The 21,254-nt window shown below is 38.2% G+C and overlaps 2 protein-coding genes across 4 annotated transcripts in view; one reads left to right on the top strand and one right to left on the bottom strand.

Annotated features, from left to right (window-relative positions):
• Positions 1 to 8,132, bottom strand: part of EIPR1 (EARP complex and GARP complex interacting protein 1) — a 217,278-nt gene extending 209,146 nt beyond the window's left edge. Inside the window, exon 1 of one of the 2 annotated variants that reach the window (XM_020965872.2) lies at positions 7,877 to 8,132. In XM_020965872.2, coding sequence (XP_020821531.1) covers positions 7,877 to 7,918 — 42 coding nt within the window. In that variant the 5' untranslated portion in view covers positions 7,919 to 8,132. Of the gene's footprint in view, positions 1 to 7,409; positions 7,449 to 7,876 lie in introns of those variants that run through there. The other variant, XM_078149746.1, reaches the window with a different exon arrangement.
• Positions 8,133 to 13,801: 5,669 nt separating this feature from the next.
• The window catches only part of TRAPPC12 (trafficking protein particle complex subunit 12), a 196,469-nt gene continuing 189,016 nt past the window's right edge, over positions 13,802 to 21,254 (top strand). Inside the window, exon 1 of one of the 2 annotated variants that reach the window (XM_078149747.1) lies at positions 13,802 to 13,981. The gene's annotated coding sequence lies outside the window, so the exon portion shown is untranslated. The remainder of the gene's footprint in view (positions 13,982 to 21,254) is intronic. The other variant, XM_020965826.2, reaches the window with a different exon arrangement.

Here is a 21,254-nt window from a genome sequence, read left to right on the forward strand (position 1 = left end):
GATCTAATCAACATACTTGAGGCCTTTCTCAAGGTCTTGTAACATTCCACTGGAACCAAGTCAGCACTTAGGCGTCCAGCTCTGTATGTAACAATGCGGACTTTTTTGGTTTGGGTTTTTTTTTTAAACTGATGCTTTACCCTACTTCCAGTCATAATAAAGCTTCGTGATGTTCTAGTCACTTCCTACAAGAATAAGTATAAGTAATGGAATATCATTGTGCTATAAAAAAACAATGGAAATGGAGAATTCAAAGCGACACAGAAACCTTGCATGAAATCATATAGAGAGAAGTAAGCAGAATCTAGGAAACAATATACAAAATGACTATAAAATGTACACAAAATCAACACTGAAAGAAAGATGAACTCTAATCAATTAGAATCACTGACCTCAGCCTCAGAAAACAAATGATGAGACATATTTCTTTCTCCTTGTAGAAAGGGGGTAGGGGTGAGGAGGGGAGGACTAAACGGATCAGATGTGGTCACTATGCTGATTGGTTATGCTTAACTGTTTTTCTTTGTTACAAAGAAGGCTCATAGTAGCAAAGACTGAGAACCAGAAGGGATCTTTGTAGTAATCAAATTCAACCACTTGCTTTTCCAAATAGGTTAATGGAGGCCCAGAAAGATTAAAGGACTTTAACTCAGGGTCATCAGTGTCTCAGGCAAGATTCAAATCCAAGTCTTCCTGATTCCCGAGTCTAACATTCTATCTACTATACCAAACTTCAAAGAGAGGATGGTCTATCAGGAAATTGATATGCTGTTAAAAAAAAAAAAGCATGGATCAAATGTTTGGATAAATTGTAGCATGGCTAACAAAATGAGCTTTATATTTACATAAAGGAAAAATATACACTTTATTCTGTTATTGCTCATTATAGTGTCCCAAGTTCCATTCAAAATAGAAATATGTAGCATTTTCTTCACGGAGTCATCAGAATAGCACTGGTACAATTTGCCTATTTTTGGTTTTCTTCTATTTTGTAATGCTGGCATTAAATCCTCTACTCTGCGTAGTATTTGATTTATCCTTGGTTTTTGATAATGTTCTATTTATCAGGAGCTAAAAACTACAGATACAGATATTAAAATGTCAGGATAGCAGTAAAAAATTATTAGCAAATTATTCAAAAATTATGATTCTACTTCACCTATGAAGGATAATTATTTATTAGCTAATTATGATCCCTTAAACCTTGATTATAGGTATTGATGTGGCTTAGATATCTACTGGTAAATCCAAGTAACCCTTAAGGAAGGCAAAAATATTATATTCAGTCATAAGTTTTAATGATTTAATAACAAATATTTAAACTTCACAAGAGATTTCAACCAAACTAGATTACTGTTATACTCTACCACCCACTCCCCCCCAACAGATTTTACACTCTTCCAGTTCCGTGACTTTGTTCATAATAGTTCCCTACCTCACGTAAGGCTCTATATAAAAATCATCTCTTATCTAACTATCTATCAGTCCCAGAACCTAAGGCCATATTCGGCCCACAGTAGCCACCTAATACATGTGTTTATTTAATAAAAGAAAGAATTGTAAATAATATCCTAATGGTGAGATTTGTTCTTTCCCGCTCATGAGGTACATAGATTAGGTTTAATTTGGTACCATGAACTTAGGAAGCTTCTACTATAAATCATCAAAGAACAGATGATTGTCAGCTTAACATTTTCTATAAAACCTGAAGCCAATGGTTCTTACACATAATTTTCCCCAAAAAGAATACACAAATCATAAGGCTGACAGGACAGGAGGGATCAAACCACAGGGATTCTTTAAGGAAAGTGTAATTTTAATAAGATCATTTTACAGATGAGGGAACTGAGACCCAAAGAGGTTAAGTGATTTGCCCAGGGTCACAAAGTAAATATATGAGGTAGGATATAAATTCAGGTCTTCCTAACTACAAGCTCAGGACTCTAATCACCATAGCACAAAGATCAAATTAAGCTTCAGAGTTTTAACATTTGTAAAACTGGACCTACAATCAATGATAAAGAATGCTACTGACCCCTTAATGGAGAAGTTATAGAATAAATATGTAGAATGAGATGGTTTTAGGCATAACCAATAAGGGAATCTATATTGCTTCACATGGCATATTTTTATTCTTTTTTTCCAGTAAGGAAGGAGAGAAGGGAGGGAGGGGGGATTAATTTTTTTTTAAATGTTTCCTGAATGCTTACTCTTTTTTTCAAATTGACATGTCCTTTCCATAACTAAGAAGAAAAAATAAGGCCTAGATTTTGAGTAAGTTACCCAAAAAATGAAATATTTAAGATACTATTTCATTAGAAGCTTATTTTAACCTTATAAACAACAGTTTTCTACAATGCTTTACATTTTTGGATACTTTTTTTTACAAACATTATATTTGATCCTTAAAACTCTAAAGAAGGTAATCTAAGGTGAATTGTTTAGGAATTCAATTTAATTCAACAAGCATTTAGGAGTCACTTAATAAGAAAGACAGATCCCTACATGACTTTTACCCTAAAAATGTTTAAAACCTAGCAGAGAACATTTCACTGGCATGTACACAAATAACTATAATATAAATTACAACCTAAATACACAATTGTGGCATGAAACTTTATCAGAAAAAGTCTATTTCAGAAATAAAATAATTTTGCACAGGATAGGATTTATAAACAATCAATATGATTTTTCCTTCCAAGGTGGAAAATTAAGAACAGAGAATATTAGATCAATCAACAAAAATTCATTAATCATCTAAGATGAGCTGGGGATACAAAGACAAAAATGAAAGTCTCTGCCCTCAAAGAGCTTACATTCTAATGGGAAAAGCAATATATATACACATAGTTATATATAAAACTACATACAAAGTAAATACAAGCCAACCTTGGCAGGGAGAAGAAAAAGGAAAAGTTTGAGGGAAATGAATCAAGGAGTAGAGGTGGAAGACACACCTCAAAGACCAGGAAAGACCTCAAGCAAAAGGCATCACTTAGGTTGAGTCCTGAAAGAAACCAGGGATTCTAAGATGTAGGAGACAAGGAAGGAGAACATTCAAGACAAGGAAGACAGACAGTAAAGGACACAGATCCTCGAGATAGGGTTTAGTGATTCTGAAACACCAAAAAGGCCAAAATAACTAGAACATAGAATACATGAAAAGAATATACGGAAAGGTAGGATAGATCCAGGTTCTGGAAAGCACTCAATTAATTAAAACTAGCTAAGTTTATACTTGATCTTAGAAACAATAGGAACCTACTAGGGATTATTCAGTAGGATGACTTGGTCAGATACATCTTTTAGGAAAATAACCTTGACAGCTAAGTAGACACACTGAGATAAAGAGACTTGAGGCAGGAAGACTGATGAGGAGAGTAATACACTAATATTATGCACTCTCTTGGTGATCTCGTCAAGTATTTTCTCAATCACTGAATACTGTGGGAAGTCACTTAAAACCTCCCTGAGCCTCAAGTCCCTTCACTTCTAAAATGAGAGGATTGGATTGGATGACCTCCAAGATTCCTCCCAACTGCAAAACTTTAAAGTATGTTTTTTAAAGAACTGTCCAATACTCCAAAATTTGCCTTTTTCTTCAACCGTGGCCTTTAATCATAAAGCACACAGGACCATAACTTAGCACATAATAACTTACTGTGACGTACTATTCCTTAATTCTAAGGCATAAAAGCCTTTTCTCTCCAATTACATTGTAAATTCCTCAAGGGAAGGAATTCTCATTCTACTTCTCTTGCATCCTTTCTGCATCAGTACTTGATAAATACTTGCTAGGTGACAGACTGATTCAATCATAAAGGCCAAGACAGGAGAGGTCACAGGAAGAGGGAAACTGCTTTCATCTTCTGTTTTTTTACAGCTCCTTAACATATTTCCCTCCTCTTATCAGTCTGAACATCACTATGGTTAACTTAGGGTTTACCTTGTATTTATTTTTTAAAACTTGCTACATACTTATATGTGTACATGGTACCCCTACCCACTACTTACTCCTATACAATACAAGTTCCTTAAAAGCAGACTCTTATTTCTGTCTTTGTATCCCCACAGCACTACATAAATACCTGCTACTTAACTAGAGCCATAAAGGAAACAAAATTAGGAGGCCTGGTAGTCACCCATAGGAGGAAGGCAGAGCAAGAAACCCTTATGAAATCAAAGGGCTGTGCAAGATCAGCCAAGGGCTGGTTTGGTACTGGCGTGGCTTTAAACAGAATCAAATTGTGTGTGGGAGAGACAGAAATCACGCTAATGTGCTGATTTCAAACCAAATCTCAACTTTGTTTTAATGTAACAGAACAAAAACAATTTTTTTTAATTGCTAGTAAAAGTTTGAACTGGAACCAAACCTACATATTTTGCATCCAGAACAAAGAAGTGTAACCAAATAGTCTCTGAATCTAATATTTCATTTGGTTCTGGTGCCTTGGGAAACTGATACCAAGGTCTAGGATGGGCTATGGGGCTAGTTTATTTTCTCATCAAACTCTCTTATGATTTCCTTTGACCATCCCAGAAAATACTTACATTAATTAAAAAGTACAAAAGGTATCTATCAAGTTGATCACCAACAATAAAATATGACTAAATAAAAAATTTTACTAAAACTAATAATTATGCTCATCATGTGTTTGTGCTTACTAACTACTTATAATTTGTCTTCTGCCTGTCTGTATCATGAAAGGTCATGACTCTGGCTCAGTACTTGTCAGCTTTCTGCCTTTAAAGGCAGCATCCTCAAACTTAAGGAAGTTCTTCAAGGTCATTAATAAACTTATTAGTGCCATTTGTTTTTGCTTGACACCAAAGAGCAAAAGCGATTGGTAGAAGTTACATAAAGGCAAACATCAACTTGGTATCAGAAAAAAATGTCTAAAATTTAGAGCTATCCAAAAGTGGAATGGATTGCCTTTAAAGGTGGTAGGTTCCTTCTCACTGGAGGTATTCAAGAAAAAGCTGGAGAAGCACTTGTCAGGCATGTCAGAGAGGGAATTCTTATCTAGGTTCAGGATCTACTAAATGGCCTCTGAGATCCTGTCATCCTCTGAAATTCCATGAAATCCAAAGGCCTTATTTCAATCCTCATCCTTAACTTTTCAGCATTTTATATTGTGAATTATCTCCTCTGAAGGAAAACTCTTTCCCCCTTTGGCTTCTGTAACACCATGTTTTCGTTGTTAGCCTCTAATCTATGTAAACACTTCTTTTCTGTTTCTACCAGTGTTCCCTCACTATTCTTTACCCCTTAAACATAAGTGTTCCTTAAGACTCTGTCCTTAGCTCTTTCAACTCTTCTCTCTCTCTTCATGGACTCTACCTTGACAGTCTTGTTCAAACCTATAGCTTCAATTATCACATTTACGACTGAATTCCAAATTCGTTTTTCCACACTTGAGGCTTTTACTCACAATTCCAAGTAACCATCTCCTAATTCATAATCACTATCTCTACTTTGATGTCCTAGTGACACCTCAAACTCAACACATAAACACGTCAGTAGACTGAATTTCATGATTAATCTATACCAGGGGTGGGGAATCTGTAGCTTAGAGGCCACATGTGGCTTTCTGGGTCCTTGGGTATGCCATTTTGACTGAGTCCAAGTTTTACAAAATAAATCCTTTTATTAAGGGGATTTGTCCTATAAAGTTTTGATTCAGTCAAAGGGCCACACTTGAGGACCTAGAGGGCCTATAGGTTCCGCACCCCTGATCTATACTCTCCCACCACCCAAAACAAAGAATAAAATACCTCATGCTTCAAGTGGACATACATACCAACAGAAAATTCTCTTAAAAAGGATAAAGGAGAGTTGACAAGCTTTGAGATGCTGCAGTGTGAAAACAAGGGACCAGGCCTCGAAGGAGTATTCCAAAAAAATGAAACAAAGCTAAGAGTCTTTTTAATTATCCAATAAGAATTCATTAGGAAATAATATGTGCCAGGCACTGTGGTAGACACTGGTAATACAAAGACAAAAATGAAACAGCACCTGCCCCCAAGGAGCTAACATTCTATTGGGAAAGTAAACATGTATTACATAACCAAACACACACACAGAGTAAATATAAGGTAGTTTTGGGAGGAAGGGCAGTAGCAGCTGGGGGAATTGAAAAAGCCTTCATGTAGAAAGTGTCTGAACTGAATCTTTAAGAAAATAAGACTTTAAAAGGCAGAGGAGAGAAAAAAGAAGTGCATTCCAGGCATGGGGGATGGACAAGGCAAAGACACAGAGACTGGAGATGGGGGAGGGAGTATCAGGAAGGCCACTTTGGCTGGACCATAGGATGAAGGAAGGACAGTAATGTTGGAAAGATAGGTTGGAAGCAGGTTGTAAAAGGCTTTAAATGCCAAAAGAAGGAGTTTATATTTTATCTTAGAAGCATCATAGCTACTTGAGTTTATTGAGTAGGGGAATGACATTGTTAGACCTTAGCTTAAGAAAAATCACTTTGAGAGGTAGATAAAGGATGGATTGAAGTGGGGAGAGTCATGAGACATGAAGACTAATTAAAAGGGTATTTCAACAGTTCCAGCAAGAGGTGCTGAGAGCCTAATCTAAGGTGATGATGGTGTAAATAATGAGAAGTAGTCAGATATAACATACTCCACAGGTTCACAGTAAAAACAGTCTAGTGCTAAGAGCAATGAGAGTTTAAAGAAAGAGGTGTTAAAAAGTGGTAAAATAATAGTAATAACAATGATAGCCAACATTTATATATTGCTTTAAGGCTTACAGAATGCTTCATATACATGGGATCTCATTTGTGAGCCTCATAGCAGTCTTATGAGGTAGACTAGGAATATGATTCCCATTTTATAGATGAAAAAACTGAGTCTCAGAGACATTAAGTGACTTGCCCATGGACTGCCAGACATTAAGTGTCAAAGGTAAAATATGAATCTAGGATGGCCTTTATGTCCAGCATGCTTTCTACTACTCTATAAAGGGTAGTTGTAGAGAAACCAAAAAGTATGGAAACTGAAATAAAGCCACTGGATTATAGCTGTGTCAATTTCAGCAAGAAATTCACATCTCTGAGACTGGTTTCTCATTTTTAAATAAGGGATAATAACACTTAAGAGGCAGTTTGTTATAATTGATTGAAAGTTGATCTCTGAGCCAGCAATAACTGGTCCAAACACATACTGACTATGTGATCCTGGGCAAGTCACTTAACCTTTCACATCTCTGTACAAAACTCTCTAAAACTATACATGCAGAGAAAATGCCAACCTACACTGTTAAAGGGAGTTTTCTCATCTGGGAATTCCCTATATCAATTAAATAGTCCCTATCTCTAATAACACTTACAATACCTGGTGTAGTTGAAAGAATAATCAGTAAAATTGGGGTCCAAATCCCAGCTCTGCCACATACTTACTACCTTTGAAATGGGGCAAATCATTTAAGATCTCTGCACCTCAGTTTCCTCATCTGTCAAATGAGAAGAGTGGACTAGATGACTTCTAATGATCCATAGGACTGCAGTGAATAAAGCACTCCGCAACCATTAAGGAGCTACAGAAAAGGGAACAGCTATGATTACCATCATCATTATTACTAGGAGAAGAGGTTAAGTCACTTTCTCTGTCTAGGTCTCAGTTTCACAATCTGTAAAATGGGAATGGGGGAGGGAGGAGGTTGGAGCAGATGTCCCTCAAGGCCCTCCAGCTTGAACATTCTGAGTAGCTTATTCCTCCGTCTTGGAGACGGGGGGGGGGGGGGGGGGGTGCAGTAGCCCAGAGCGACTTTCAGTCCTTTCCCAGTTACCTCGGGGGATCTACCTGGCCTGTCACATGCGTTGGACATGACCGGCCTTCCTTCAGTCCTCCCTTCCAAATGACTCACCTGGAACTCTAGCCCATAAATCACCGGTGCATCGTCCTCCATGACCCTCTCGATCAGGACACCTGCGGCCGCCCCTCAGGGACCCTCAAGAAGCGTCAAGACGTCCTCAGAGCGTCACTTGTCCCAGTTCATTCCCTTAGCAGCTTTCCCCTACCTTAGGCAAACGGAGCACCTCAACTGGGTTAATTTTGGCCCCTGTGGGTTCTCGTTGCCTCTCGTTTCCGGTATAGTCAGTGTGCGGTGTTTCCATAGCTTCCTAACGGCAGCCAATAAGAGACCAGGATACGATACGCATGCGTACGCGTGTGCCGTGAATGCGCGCGTGCGCTTTCTGGTTCCGAACCTGGTGCTCTGAGGGAGGTTCTCTGCACTGACTCCATTCATTCATTCATTCATTCATTCATTCATTCATTCATTCATTCATTCATTCATTCATTCATTCATTCATCCATTCATCCATTCATTCATTCAATAAACATTTGTTAAGTGTCTACTTTGTGCCAGGCACTGTGTTAAGCTCTGAGGATACAAAAAAGAGGCAAAAGATGAGTCCCTACCTTCAAGGAGTTTACAATATTAATGGGAGAGATAATAAGCAAACAAATATATACAAAACAACTATATACAGTATGAATAGGAAATAATTAAGAGATGGAGGGTACTGGAATTAAGAGGAGCTGGGAAAGAGTTCCTGTAGATGATGGGATTTTAGTTTGAGACTTAAAGGAATCCAGGAAAGTCAGTACTCAGAGTGGGGAGGAAGAGCATTCTTAGGTATGGGGGACAGCCAGAAAAAATTCCACAGAGCCTAGTGATGAAGTGTTTTTGTTTATGACTCAACCAGAAGACATGTATCAAGAGAGAAGGGTACACGTCAGGGAGTAAGGTGTGGGGGAAAAAAAAAACAAAACAGAAAAGGTAGAAGAAGGCTAGGTTATGAAGGGCTTTGAAAGCCAAAAAGATTATTTTGTATTTGGTCCTCAAGGCAATAGGGAGCCTCTGGAGTTTATTGAGTAGGGAGGTGACCCGATCAGATTAGGAAAATCTTCACATTAGGAAAATCAATTTAGGGGCCCAATGAAGAATGGATTAGAATGGGATGGGACAGCAGGCAGTCACACCCACTAGCAATATTGCAACAGTTCAGGTGTCAGGTGATGAGGGCCTGAACCAGAGTGGTGTCAGTATCAGAGAAGAGAAGGGAGCATATTGGAGAGATGTTGCAAAAGTGAAATCGACAAGCCTTGGCAAAAAGTTGGATGTGAGGGATGAAAGATAATGAGGAATCCAGGATAATTCCTAGAGCACTTTCCTCTAAACCAAGGTGACCACTTGTTTGTATCTTATCAGACTGTAATTTCCATGAGGGCAAAGACCTACTTCTTTTCTAAGAAGTGTCACCTTAACCACTCACCTAGCACTGCACACAATAAGCACTTAATAAAATGAATGGAAAGCAAGCTTTTCTTTCTATGCTGAGTTCGGAGAATTTTTCTTGAATTTGAAGTCATAGGATCATAGATCTAGAGAGGAAAGGGACCTCAGAGACTACTTAATCCATCCCTTTCCTTTTACAAGTAAGGCAACTGGGGTGGTGGTTGACTTTCTCAGGATCAAATATATAAACATCAGAAGTAAGATTTAAACAAAGGGCCTAAGATCTTCTAACTCCCAGGAGCCAGTGCTCTTTCCCTTTTACTACATTACATGCCCCCTCTTAACCATGACCCAAGTTTCAAGACACAGGTGGTAAATAATTACTGTGTCAGTGGGCACTGACCTCCCTCCTGAAGAAGGCGTTCAACTGGCTTCCTCAGTCACAGGATCTCCCAAACTGACATTTTCTTAACAGACAACAGAAATTGCCCAGTCCAGTCTAAGCATTATAGAAAACTGAATGAAGAAAGCAGTGAATGAAGCTATCCTATTTGATTCAATTCAACAAATATTTTATCAGTATTCAATACAGTAGGTACTAAATACACACCAAAAAAAAAAGAAAGAAAAATAACAGTCCTTAAAAGAATTACTTAAAAGTAGCTTGCAGTCTGAAAGAGAATGTTATGACTTGTACACAAAACATAATGTAATATAGAATGTGATAAGAGATTAGAGTGGTCTAAGAAAATTTGAAGTAGGAGAAATCACTTTCTGCTTGGGAGAATCAAGGAGGATTTCATAGAGAAGGTAATATTTGATCTGGACCTTGAAGGAAGAAAAAATTTTCCAAAGACTGAAAGTCATGACTGCATTGTATGTTGTATCAGAAGTAGCCTGTGTAAATGCACAGAAGTGAAACAGTGTAAGGTAAGCTTAAGTAACATCTAGAAATCCAATTTGGCTGATTTACACCATCATCATTGCTGGTAAAAGTTTTTTAAAGATGTAATATTATCTTATCTCCTCTTAAATAATGTTGCTCTCATCTCCACCAAGGTCCTCTTCTCCCACTGCAACTAATTAGATGCAAATCATTCCCTTAAATAAAAAGTGGTCAGTACTGTGAATATGGAAATCTGTCAGACAAAGTTAAGAGGTAATTTCTGCTTTTTACTATGCTGTTCAGATTTGCCATAGATTTTCTTGGAAGGAGCAAGCAAGCATCTTTTAATTTCATAGCTGCAGTTACTGTCTACAGCGATCCTTGAGCCCAAGAAAATAAAATCTGACACTGCTTCCATTTCTTCTCCCTCTATGTACCAAGAAGGGTTGAGACCAGTTCCTCAGATCTGAGTTTTTTTGATGTTGAGCTTCAAGCCAGCTTTTACACTCTTCTTTCACCATCATCAAGAGGCATCTTAATTTTTCTTCACTTTCTGCCTTCAAATTGGTTATCATCTGCATATCTAAAATTGTTGATATTTCTCCCAGCAAATTTAAGTCAGCCTGGCATTTTGCATGATGCACTCAGCATATAAGTTACATAAATCAGGTGACAATATACAGCCTTGTCATATTCCTTCTCCAATCTTAAGCCAATCAGTTGTTCCATGTTTGGTTCTAACTGTTGCTTCTTGGCCTGCATACAGGTTCCTCAGGAGACAGGTAAGAAGATCTGGTACTCCCATCTCTTTGATGACTTGCCACATTTTGTTGTGAACTACACACTCAAAGGCTTTAGTGTAGTCAATGAAGCAGAAGTAAATGTTTTTCTGGAACTCTCTTGCATTCTCCACAATCCAGAGAACGTTAACGATTTGGTCTCTAGTTCCTTTGCCTCTTTGAAAACCAGCCTGCTCTTCTGGTAATTCTTAATTTACATATTGCTGAAACCTAGCCTGCAGAATCTTAAGAATAACCTTGCTGACTCTTGAAATGAGAGCAATCGTTCAATAATTTGAACTTTCCTTAGCATTGCCCTTCTCTAGGATTGGGACACAAACAGATCTTTTCCAATCTAGTAGCCACTGTTGTGTTTTCCAAATTTGCTCAAATATTGATTGGTAGCACTTTAACAGCATCATCTTTTAGGATTTTAAATAGCTCAGCTGAAATTCTATCACCTTCACTAGCCTTATTGTTAACAATGCTTCCTAAAGACCACTTAACTTCATTCTTCAGTATATCTGGTTCTAGATCAGTAACTACACCATTGTGGTTATTGGTGATGTTGATCTTTATTTTATAGTTCTTTTCTGTGTTCTTGCCACCTCTTCTTTATCTCTTCACTTCTGTAAAATCCCTACCATTTTTGTCTTTTATCGTGCCCATTTTTGCATAAAACTTTCCTTTGCTATCTCTTATCTTTCCCATTCAATTGTTTTCTTCTATTTCTTTGCATTACTCATTTAAGAAAACCTTATCTCTCCTTACTATTCTCTGGAATTCTGCATTCAGTTGAGTATATCTTTCCCTTTTTCTTTCTCTTTTGCTTTCCTTCTTTCCTTATCTATTTTTGAAGCCTTACCAGACAGCCATTTTGCTGTCTTGCTCTTCTTTCTTTGGAATATTTTTTGTTGCTGCCTCCTGTACAATATTGCAAGTTTCTGTCCATAGTTCTTCAGGTACTCTATCTACCAGATCTAATCCCTGAAATCTATTAGTCACCTCCACTTCATATTCATAAGGGATGTTTTGTAGGTTACACCTATATCATCTGATGGTTTTCCCTGCTATCTTCAATTTAAGTCTGAATTTTGCAATAAAAAGCTCATGATCTGATCCACAGTAAGCTCCAGGCCTTGTTTTAACCAACCTTTGGCTTCAAAGTATATAACCAATCTGATTTTGATATTGACTATCTGGTGATGTCCATGTGTAGAGTCACTTTTTGAGCTGTTGAAAAAGAGTATTATAACTAGTGAGTTTTCCTTACAAAACTCTGTTAGTTTCTGACCTAATTCATTTTGTACTCCAAGGCCAAACTTACCTGTTACTCCAATTATCTTTATACTTTATCATTACAATCCTCTATGATGAACATGACATCATTTTGGGGGCATGTTTCTAGAAGATATTGTAGGGCTTCATAAAACTGATCAATTTTGGCCTCTTTAGCACCAGTGCTTGGAGCATGGACATATTACTATGATGTTGAACAGTTTGCCTTAGATTTTAACAGATATCTTTTGGGGGGGGGGAATATACCCATTACTGCTCTTTTTACCTTTTCATTGACTATGAGGGCCACTTCATTTTTTCTAAGGGATTCTTGTCCACAGTAGTATATGTAGTGACCATCTGAATTAAATTCACCCATTCCTGTCCATTTAAGTTCACTGACATCCAAGATATCAGTATTTAATCTTTGCATCTCCTGTTTGACCACATCTAGTTTACCTTGGTCCATAGATCTTACATTCCAGGTTCTATACAATATTGATCTTCACAGTATTGGACTTTTCTTTCATCACCCATAGCTGAGGTTCCTCTGGACTTTGGTCCAGCCACTTTATTCTTTCTGGAGCTACTTGCAGTTTTCCTCCACTCTTCCCCAGTACCGTATTGAACACTTTCTGCCCTGAGGAGCTCATTTTCCAACGTAATCTCTTTTATTACTTATCATTTTAGTACTGTCCATGTGCTATTCTTGGCAGAGATACTGGAGTAGTTTGCCATTTCCTTCTCCAGTGGATCACCGTTTGTCAGAACACTCCACTATGACTTGTCTGTCTTTGGTAACCCTGCACTGAATAGGTTATATTTTGAGCTATGTAGCTCCCTCCATCATGATAAGGCAGCGATCCAAGGGGCTTTGCACATAGTAAGGCCCTTAATAATTATATTTCAAGGCAATTTGAACTAGGACCATAGATTTAGAGCTGGGAAAAGACTTACATATCATTTAGCCCACTCCCTGCCTTTCACAGTGGAAGGAATTGAGACCAATGTGGGTTCTGTGACTTTCTCAGGGTCACACAGGTGGGAAATAGACAGAGACTAAATGGATCCCACCTCTTGTAACTCCAGATCCCAAGTATCATGTGGCCTCTCTTCCAGCCCTAATCAGCTATGAGTGTTTTACCATTTCTCTCAGCTTCAGTTTCCACAACTATAAAATGAGGTTCAGCTAACATATCTCCATGATGTTGTGAGGAGCAAGGGCTATGGAGTTCAAATTCCACCTATGTTCCTAGCACATAGTAGGCACTTAATTAAATGTGTATTGAATTGAAATTTGAATTGCTACCTATGTGATTTTGAGAAGTCCCTTAACCTCCATGGGCCCTTCTCCATTTTTTCATCTCCCAAATGGTGGAGTTGGACTAGGCCTCTGGGATCCCTTGCAACCTTAGATCCATGCTCCTACAACCTTCCCAGTTCTAAATCGTCACTCTCGACCCACACTAGCTGTGACACCTGGGGCAGCGAGCTCCTCTCCTTCCTCCTCCCTCCTCTAACACTGCTGGGAAAACCCGGAGGAGCACATTTTCTGCTCGGGAGCGGACTTGGAGCGTGCTCACGAAGCGCACATGCGCAGCGCCGCTGGGAGGCTCGCTGTAGCGGAGGAGGCGGGCCTGGCGCTGCTGCCGGCGTAGGAGCTACGAAAGCGGACGCGACTCCGGATTGCTGATACCCCTTTCCTCCCCGGCCCTTCTCCGGTTCCTGCAGTCCGTGATCCCCGCCCCCAAGCCCCCCATTCCCTCCCCTGGCTGGCGGCTGCAGGTGAGGAGCCGGGCGCGGGGAACCGACTACACCCCGCCCTTCCCGGGCCGGCGGGGAGGGGGGCGCGTCTGGGCCCTCACCCACTTTACAGATGAGGAAACTGAGGCCAGCAGGAAGGGCAGCACCCCAGCTAAGGACACACAGCCCCTTCGCCGACCAGCGTTTATTTATCAGTGGTATCAGTGTTTACGCGGAGCTAGTGAGCAAGAGCAGGGACTCCAGCTCTGGGCATCTGGCTCTTTCCACGCCACTCCTCAGAAACCCCTCTCAGCCTTTACCTACCTTGTACCACTTTGGCCGGTGCTTTTCGAGGCCATGTGGGGTGTAAGAAAAAGAGTGGAGTGCAGTGTCCGAGGTCCTGGGTTCAAGCTCCCGTGGGACTTAGGACACGTCTTTTCCCCTCTTGGGGCCTAAGTTTACTCATCTGTTAAATGATAGACACTTAATACTAATACTTGATAAGTGTTAAGTCATAAATATTACTTAAATTATTTATTCAACTTAAGTTATTAAACTCGAGTAAAAGTATTCAGTGAAATATTAAGTAATACTAATACTTTTTGACTGTTTAAGTGGGTTGGAATCGATGATTTCTAAAAACCTGGCCCTAAACCTATGATTCTCCCTCTCTCTTCTTGCTTTTAGATTGCAATATGTGCAATCTGAAAGTTGTTGGGGTTTTTTTTTCATTTCCATTGAGAACACAAACTTTACCAAATCCTTTCCTTGCCCTCCCCAACACCTGGTACAGTTGTGTGTTCTAATCAGTAGTGGCTGTATGCAATGAGGACTTAGGAAACCTTGACAGAAGGAGATCATGAATTTAAATTGCTAGCAGTGACCTTACACTTGATATGGCTCAAGCCCTTATTTCACAGATGTGGAAACTGAGGCCCACCATTAAGTGACTTGCCCAAACTTTATACATGGTAGTAGCTAGAAGTAGGGAGTTGGAGTATATCCATCTCCTTGTAAGAAGCAATGGTTGTAAGAAACACCAAGGTCTACATTTTCCATTTTCTCCCATGGGGAGAATTGTTAACCCTGAAGAGTAAATTCCTGAGATCTGTATGATAGGTGAAATTTTGATGACCCAGGTACCAGTTCGTGTTCTATCTATCCTTCCCCTAAATTATCCCTTAATAGGGTTTCGAGTTGCATTGCTACTTCCTCTTTCCACCTGACAAGAAACCTGTAAGTTCTGCTACTGAATGTTAGAACTTAGAATAGTTTGCCTTTATAGAAGAATTCAAGGTTTACAGCAAACTTTCCTCTCAATCACTCTGTGTACCATTTATGAGTCTTGCAAGTGCTGTTATCTTCTATTTTACATGGAAGGAAACTGAGTTATTGGCAGAATTAAGACTCCTAAGTCTTTCTGACTCATTTGTAAAATGAAGGGGGAGTGGAGGAGGAGTTGGACTTCTGGGCCTTCTATTTATGACCCTGTGACCCAAGTGTTTTGGTTGTACCACTATACCATGCCCCTCAGAAAAAATGTTATTGCTTTCCTTCATCATGAAAGTAGCATTTTTCCAGTGTAGTTGGACATCCTTCTGCTTTGAAGGAGTTTGCTCCTTGAAGTTTGGTATAAGATAACCTCAAAGTACCTTCTGTTCAGAAACTGAATTTGAAAAGCCATGTTTTTAGCAGGTCTTGGAAACCCTTCCTTCCTGACATTTTTAATCACTTGGGTAGAATATTTTGATTTGCAGCCATATAGCATCAGTGAAAAAATATTGTTGTTAAAAAGATAGGGTTTTATGCCAGGCTACAGCTTGGGAAAGATGAAAGTACTTTGTAATTTCCTAAATGTAATCAACACCATTCTCTGCTTTCTAGTCACTTTTAGACCCAGGCTATTGTTATGTTCTTTTTCAAACCTATTGCCCCAGTCACTCAGATTCACTCAGGCATTAATGTAACTGAGTGTCATAATCTAAACAATAGGCACTCTTCATCCATTTGGTTTTTCCCATGTGGCTTATCTCTTTTAAGTATTAGTTCTTAACCAAGCAGGCTCTGTAATAGTCTGTGGCTTGATGCAATCTAAATAATATTGTCCACGCATGATATCTAAATGATCTGACCTTTATTAGGAGTTTACCTTCTCTTTACACTCTGCACAGGATAACCTCAATAATATTGGTGAACACCTTTGTTGAGCATTTCCCTTTTTTATGGTTCGCTTATTATTGCTGGTCAGAGAACTAATGATTTCAAGAGTTATTTCTATGGTTGCATCTTTGAGGGAATCTTATATGATCTTAATATATCTTCACTGAAAGAGTTTTTGCTCTACTACAATAAATGCTTTTTTATAATCAACAAACTGTAACAAACATTGTAGGATCTTGTACACCATAGCTTTCAGTCATTTAAAAGAGGAAGAAGAAGGCCTTTAGTACGTTGGGTAGATCCTCTATGGAAAAAATGGGGGACATGGTCAATAATTACATGCAGTAAGAAAGCATGAATGGGTTGTTATCGTCACAAATATAGGAGGTACCTATAATAATGAGATAATGGACCTGCTGAAGTATTAGTCTTTTAAAGAATATGCTGAAGGCATTTGTTAAGGACATTATCACAGATGAAAAGAAGCATCATGGGGCAGCTAGGAGGTGAAGTGGATGGAGCATCTGCCCTGAATTCAAATGCGGCCTCAGACCAAACACTTGATACTTACTAGCTATATGACCCTGGGCAAGTCACTTAATCCCAGTTGCCTTTAAAAAAAAAAAAAGGAAAAAGAAAAGAAGCCTCATAACGTAGTGGAAGGATGGCTGGCCTTGGGATCAAGAAGACGAGTTCAAGACCTGCCTCTACCACTTAGTGACTATGAAGTCACTCAGCTTTTCAGTGTCCCAAGCAACTCTTTTTAGACTATTAAGTTGAATAATAGTTGCTAATCTTTATTGGTGGAGGGAGTTTCTTCACCAGGAGTTCTCTACATTTGATGGATAGGTACAGCCGCAGTATGCATGGCACTGTGCAAAATGCTGAACAAAGAGAATTTTGTATACCATGTTTCTGTCCTGGAAGCTTACAGTCTTAAATGAAATGCTGACATATGTCTGTAGACCAATGTATGATTAGGATTTGGTAAAAATAAATAAGTGCACCAATGCAAAAATAGACCTCAAGGATTTACATCACCTATAGGTCACGAGCAGATATTTTCAGTATGGAGAGCAAAATAGGGAAGGGTTATATCCCTGATTAGTCCAGGGATGTTTCATGGAGAAACATGGAATTTCAGGAAGATATTTAAATAATGCTCAGAAGTATCTTGTGCTAATATAAGAAAAATGTTCCAGGCTTATGAATTAAATGAAACAAGTAGGGTAAGGTATAAGAAGTAAGGAAATCTATCAAGCTAGTGATGACTTTTTTTTAAATTAACACAGTGTTCTAGTAATGTTGTATGTTTGTAAATTGCAGGACACTATAATTTCCATAAAATTGAGTTTTGAGTGACCCAGAGGACAATGGAGATATGGATGGTAGGCCCAATTTGACCTACTGTTCAAATGATGACCTGTATGCTAGAAATGACATAAGTCAGTGGTGTTAAATTCAAATAGAAATAGAATACAGACCAGATACTGATTTTGAAAACACCAATTAACATCTGTGTTGTATTGCATTTTTAATTGTGTTAAACATTTCCCAATTACATTTTAATCTCGTTTGGTCCTCTCTTAGGAGTTTTGACTCCTGGGAGTTTGACACCTCTGGTGTAAGTAATATTACTGAATAAATGCAGGATTGTGTAAAATATAGGTTAGTCATGTGTTGAGGATGAGAAATAATAGATGGACAGCCCAAGAGCTAAACTGGGACTTTTAACATATAAAATGATCTAGAATAAAGCCTCCATTGTAGTGTCTTTGAAGTCAAGGGAGAAGAGAATATTCAGAAGTGAGTAACAGTGTCAAATTCTATAGCAGGTGGTTTTTGTACTGCCCAAGAACCAAGAATGGTTTTTACATTTTTAATAATCAGGCCTAGGGCCTGATAAAAATAAAAAAAAAATTCTTAGCTCGACAGGCAGCATACTGGGTCCTAGGGTTCTGTAACAAGGTCAAGGCAGATGGGGATTGAAAAAGGCAATAGGATCTGGTGATTAGAAGGCTGTGGTGGCTTTTGAGAGAGGTTTGGTGTTTTTTAATAACATTTTAATCCATAACATACAAAAACAGTTAACATTCGTTGTTTTGTTTTAAAAGTTTTTGAGTTCCAAATTCTCTCTCCTTCCCTCCCTGAGACAGTAAGCAATCTGATATAGGTTATATAAGTGCAATCATGTCAGACATTTTCATATTAGTTATTTTGTGCAAGAAGACTCAAAAAAAAAAAAGAAAGTGAAAAATAGTATGCTTTAGTCTGGATTCAGATAACACCAGTTCTTTCTCTGCGGGTGGATAGCATTTTTTATCATGAGTCCTTTAGGAATGTCTTGAATCATTGTATTGTTGAGAATAACTAAGTTATTCACAGTTCTTCATCATACAGTCTTGCTGTTACTGTGTACAATGTTTTCCTGTTTCTGCTTTCTTTGCTTTGTATCAATTATGTAAGTCTTTCTAGGTTTTTCTGAAATTATCTTGCTTGTCATTTCTTATAGAACAATAGTATTCCATCACAATCATATACCATAATGTGTTTAGCCATTCCCCAGTTGATGGGCATCCCCTCAATATCTAATTCTTTGCAAACACAACAAATATTTTTGTGCAAATAGATTCTTTCCTCATTTTAAAAAAATCATGGGGCACCTAGGTGGCGCAGTGGATAGAGCACTAGCCCTGAAGTCAGGAGGACCTGAGTTCAAATATGACCTCAGACCAAACACTTGACACTTACTAGCTGTGTGACTCTAGGCAAGTCACTTAACCCCAATTGCCTAACAAACAAAAAACAAAAAAAAAAATCTCTTTGGAACACAGACAATTGTTAGATCAAAGGGTATGCATAGTTTTATAACCCTTTGGACATAGGTCCAAGTTGCTCTCTAGAATGGTTAGATCAGTTCACAATTCCACCAGTAGTGCATTAGTGCCCCAGTGTTCCCACATCCCCTCCAACATTTATCATTTTCTTTTTTTATCATATTAGCCAATCTGATAGATGTAAGATGGTACCTCAGAGTTGTTTTGATTTGCATTCTCTAATTAATAGTGATGTAGAGCATTTTTTCATATGACTATACATAGCTTTGATTTCTTCATCTAAAAACTGCCTGTTATATTCTTTGACAATATCAATTGGGGGAATGACTTGTATTCTTATAAATTTGACTCCCTTCTTTACATATTTGAGAAATGAGGCCTTAACCAGAGATACTGGCTTTACATTTTTCCCCCCCAGTTTTATTCTTTACTTCTGATTTTGGTTATATTGGTTTTGTTTGTGTAAAACCTTTTTAATTTTATGTAATCAAAATTATCTATTTTACATTTCATAATACTCTCTATATCTTGTTGGTTCTAAGTTCTTCCTTTATCCATAGATCTCACAGGTAAACTTATTCCATGCTCTCCTAATTTGTTTGTGGTATCACCCTATATGTGTAAATCATGTACCCATTTTGACCTTCAAGATCAAGATGTTGATTTCCACCTAGTTTCTGCCATAGTGTTTTCCAATTTTCCCAGCAGTTTTTGTCAGATAATGAGTTTTTGTTCTAAAAGCTTGGATCTTTGGGTTTATCAAATACTAGATTACTATGGTCATTCACTACAATGTGTCGGACACCTAATCTGTTCCACTGATCACCACTCTTTCTTAGCCAGTACCAGATTGTTTTAATTATTACTGCTTTGTAACAGTTTGAAATCTGGAACCACTAGGCCACCTTCCTTCACATTTTTTTTTTCATTGATTCCCTCAATATTCTTGACAATGTGTTCTTCCAGATGAATTTTGTTATTTTTTCTAGCTCTATAAAATAATTTTTTGGGAGTTTGGCCTCACACTGAATAACTAGATTAATTTGGGTACAGTTGAGAGGGGTTTCACCAGAATAGGAGGGAGAGAAATCAGACTGTAAAAACTCAAGGAGAGAATGTGTTATAATGTGGCCATGGAAGTATTGTGTTTAAGCCCTGAAGAGACTGGATGGTAACTGGGGTAGGTAAAAGGGTCAAGGGAAAGTTTTTAAACTATTAGGAATTTCAAAACTCAGGGTTATCCTTATAGACATCAGCTTCTGTTCTGCTTTGTGATATATGTAAGTAATATATGTATGTAAGTCTTAAGATGTATGATACTTAGCTTTTCTCTTTGAATTTCCCCAGATTCAAATATGCATGAGTTATTGCACTGCTGTTTTCCTTGAAGCGTAGGAGCCCTTTTGAGTTGGAGTTGATTTTTATACTCTAACAGTCAAATATTCTTCTGTTTCCCCCAACCTGTCAGCCAAAATGTGTTGTATTCTAGTAGCAAACTCTGACTCTGTCCACCTTCATTACTACTTTGCATATCCTAAAACCTTAGAAGAACAAAGGTCTCCAGAGAAAACAGGATAATTACATTTTTTTAAATCAATAAGACTATTTTTATCTGGTGTTCTAAGTTAGGAGACCCCTCTTTGATGTTAGCATCTGCTTGGATTTATGGCCATTTATTTCCTTACAGTCCAGACAGCCTTTTCAGTTAAGCAACTGAGTAAGTTCCAGATGGTTGAGGTTGCCGGAAGTTTAGCCATTGAATGAATGTCTTATGTTTCTAAAGAGGAGAGGAGAGGGTAAAGCAAAGTTGGAAGGTCTAAGCCATTTTCTAAATGCATTCTGAGTGTGTCTTTCTTAATTGATGCCTAATTTCAGAAAATGAGTGGGGAAGATATCACAGATCCTTTCCCTTCATTTTGCAAATAAGAAAAACTGAGGCCGGGAGAGGTTAAGTGAATTTCCTAAAATCACATAGGTAATAAATAAGTAACAGAGCTGAAATCCAATGCTAGATGTTAAGATTCCAAATCTAATACTCCTCCCCTTGATTGCACATAGCAACCAGAATCATAAGAGTTAGCGGGGAACCCCAGAGACCATGTACTCCAATCCATATCTGACCAAGAATCCCTGTTCAACATCCCTAACAAATGGCCATCCAGCCTCCTAAATATAGCCCATTATACTTTTGAAAAGTTCTGATTGTAAAATTTTTTCTTTCCCTTACATAGGGCCTACATTTACCTTCTGCAATTTCCTAGTTCTCCTAGGTATTCCTTCTGGTGCCAACCAGAACCAACCTAATCATTCTTCTGCAT

This window comes from Phascolarctos cinereus, unplaced genomic scaffold (genome assembly GCF_003287225.1).
Source record: "Phascolarctos cinereus isolate Bilbo 61053 unplaced genomic scaffold, phaCin_HiC Scaffold_2;HRSCAF=192, whole genome shotgun sequence".
Classification (NCBI taxonomy): Eukaryota; Metazoa; Chordata; class Mammalia; order Diprotodontia; family Phascolarctidae; genus Phascolarctos; species Phascolarctos cinereus.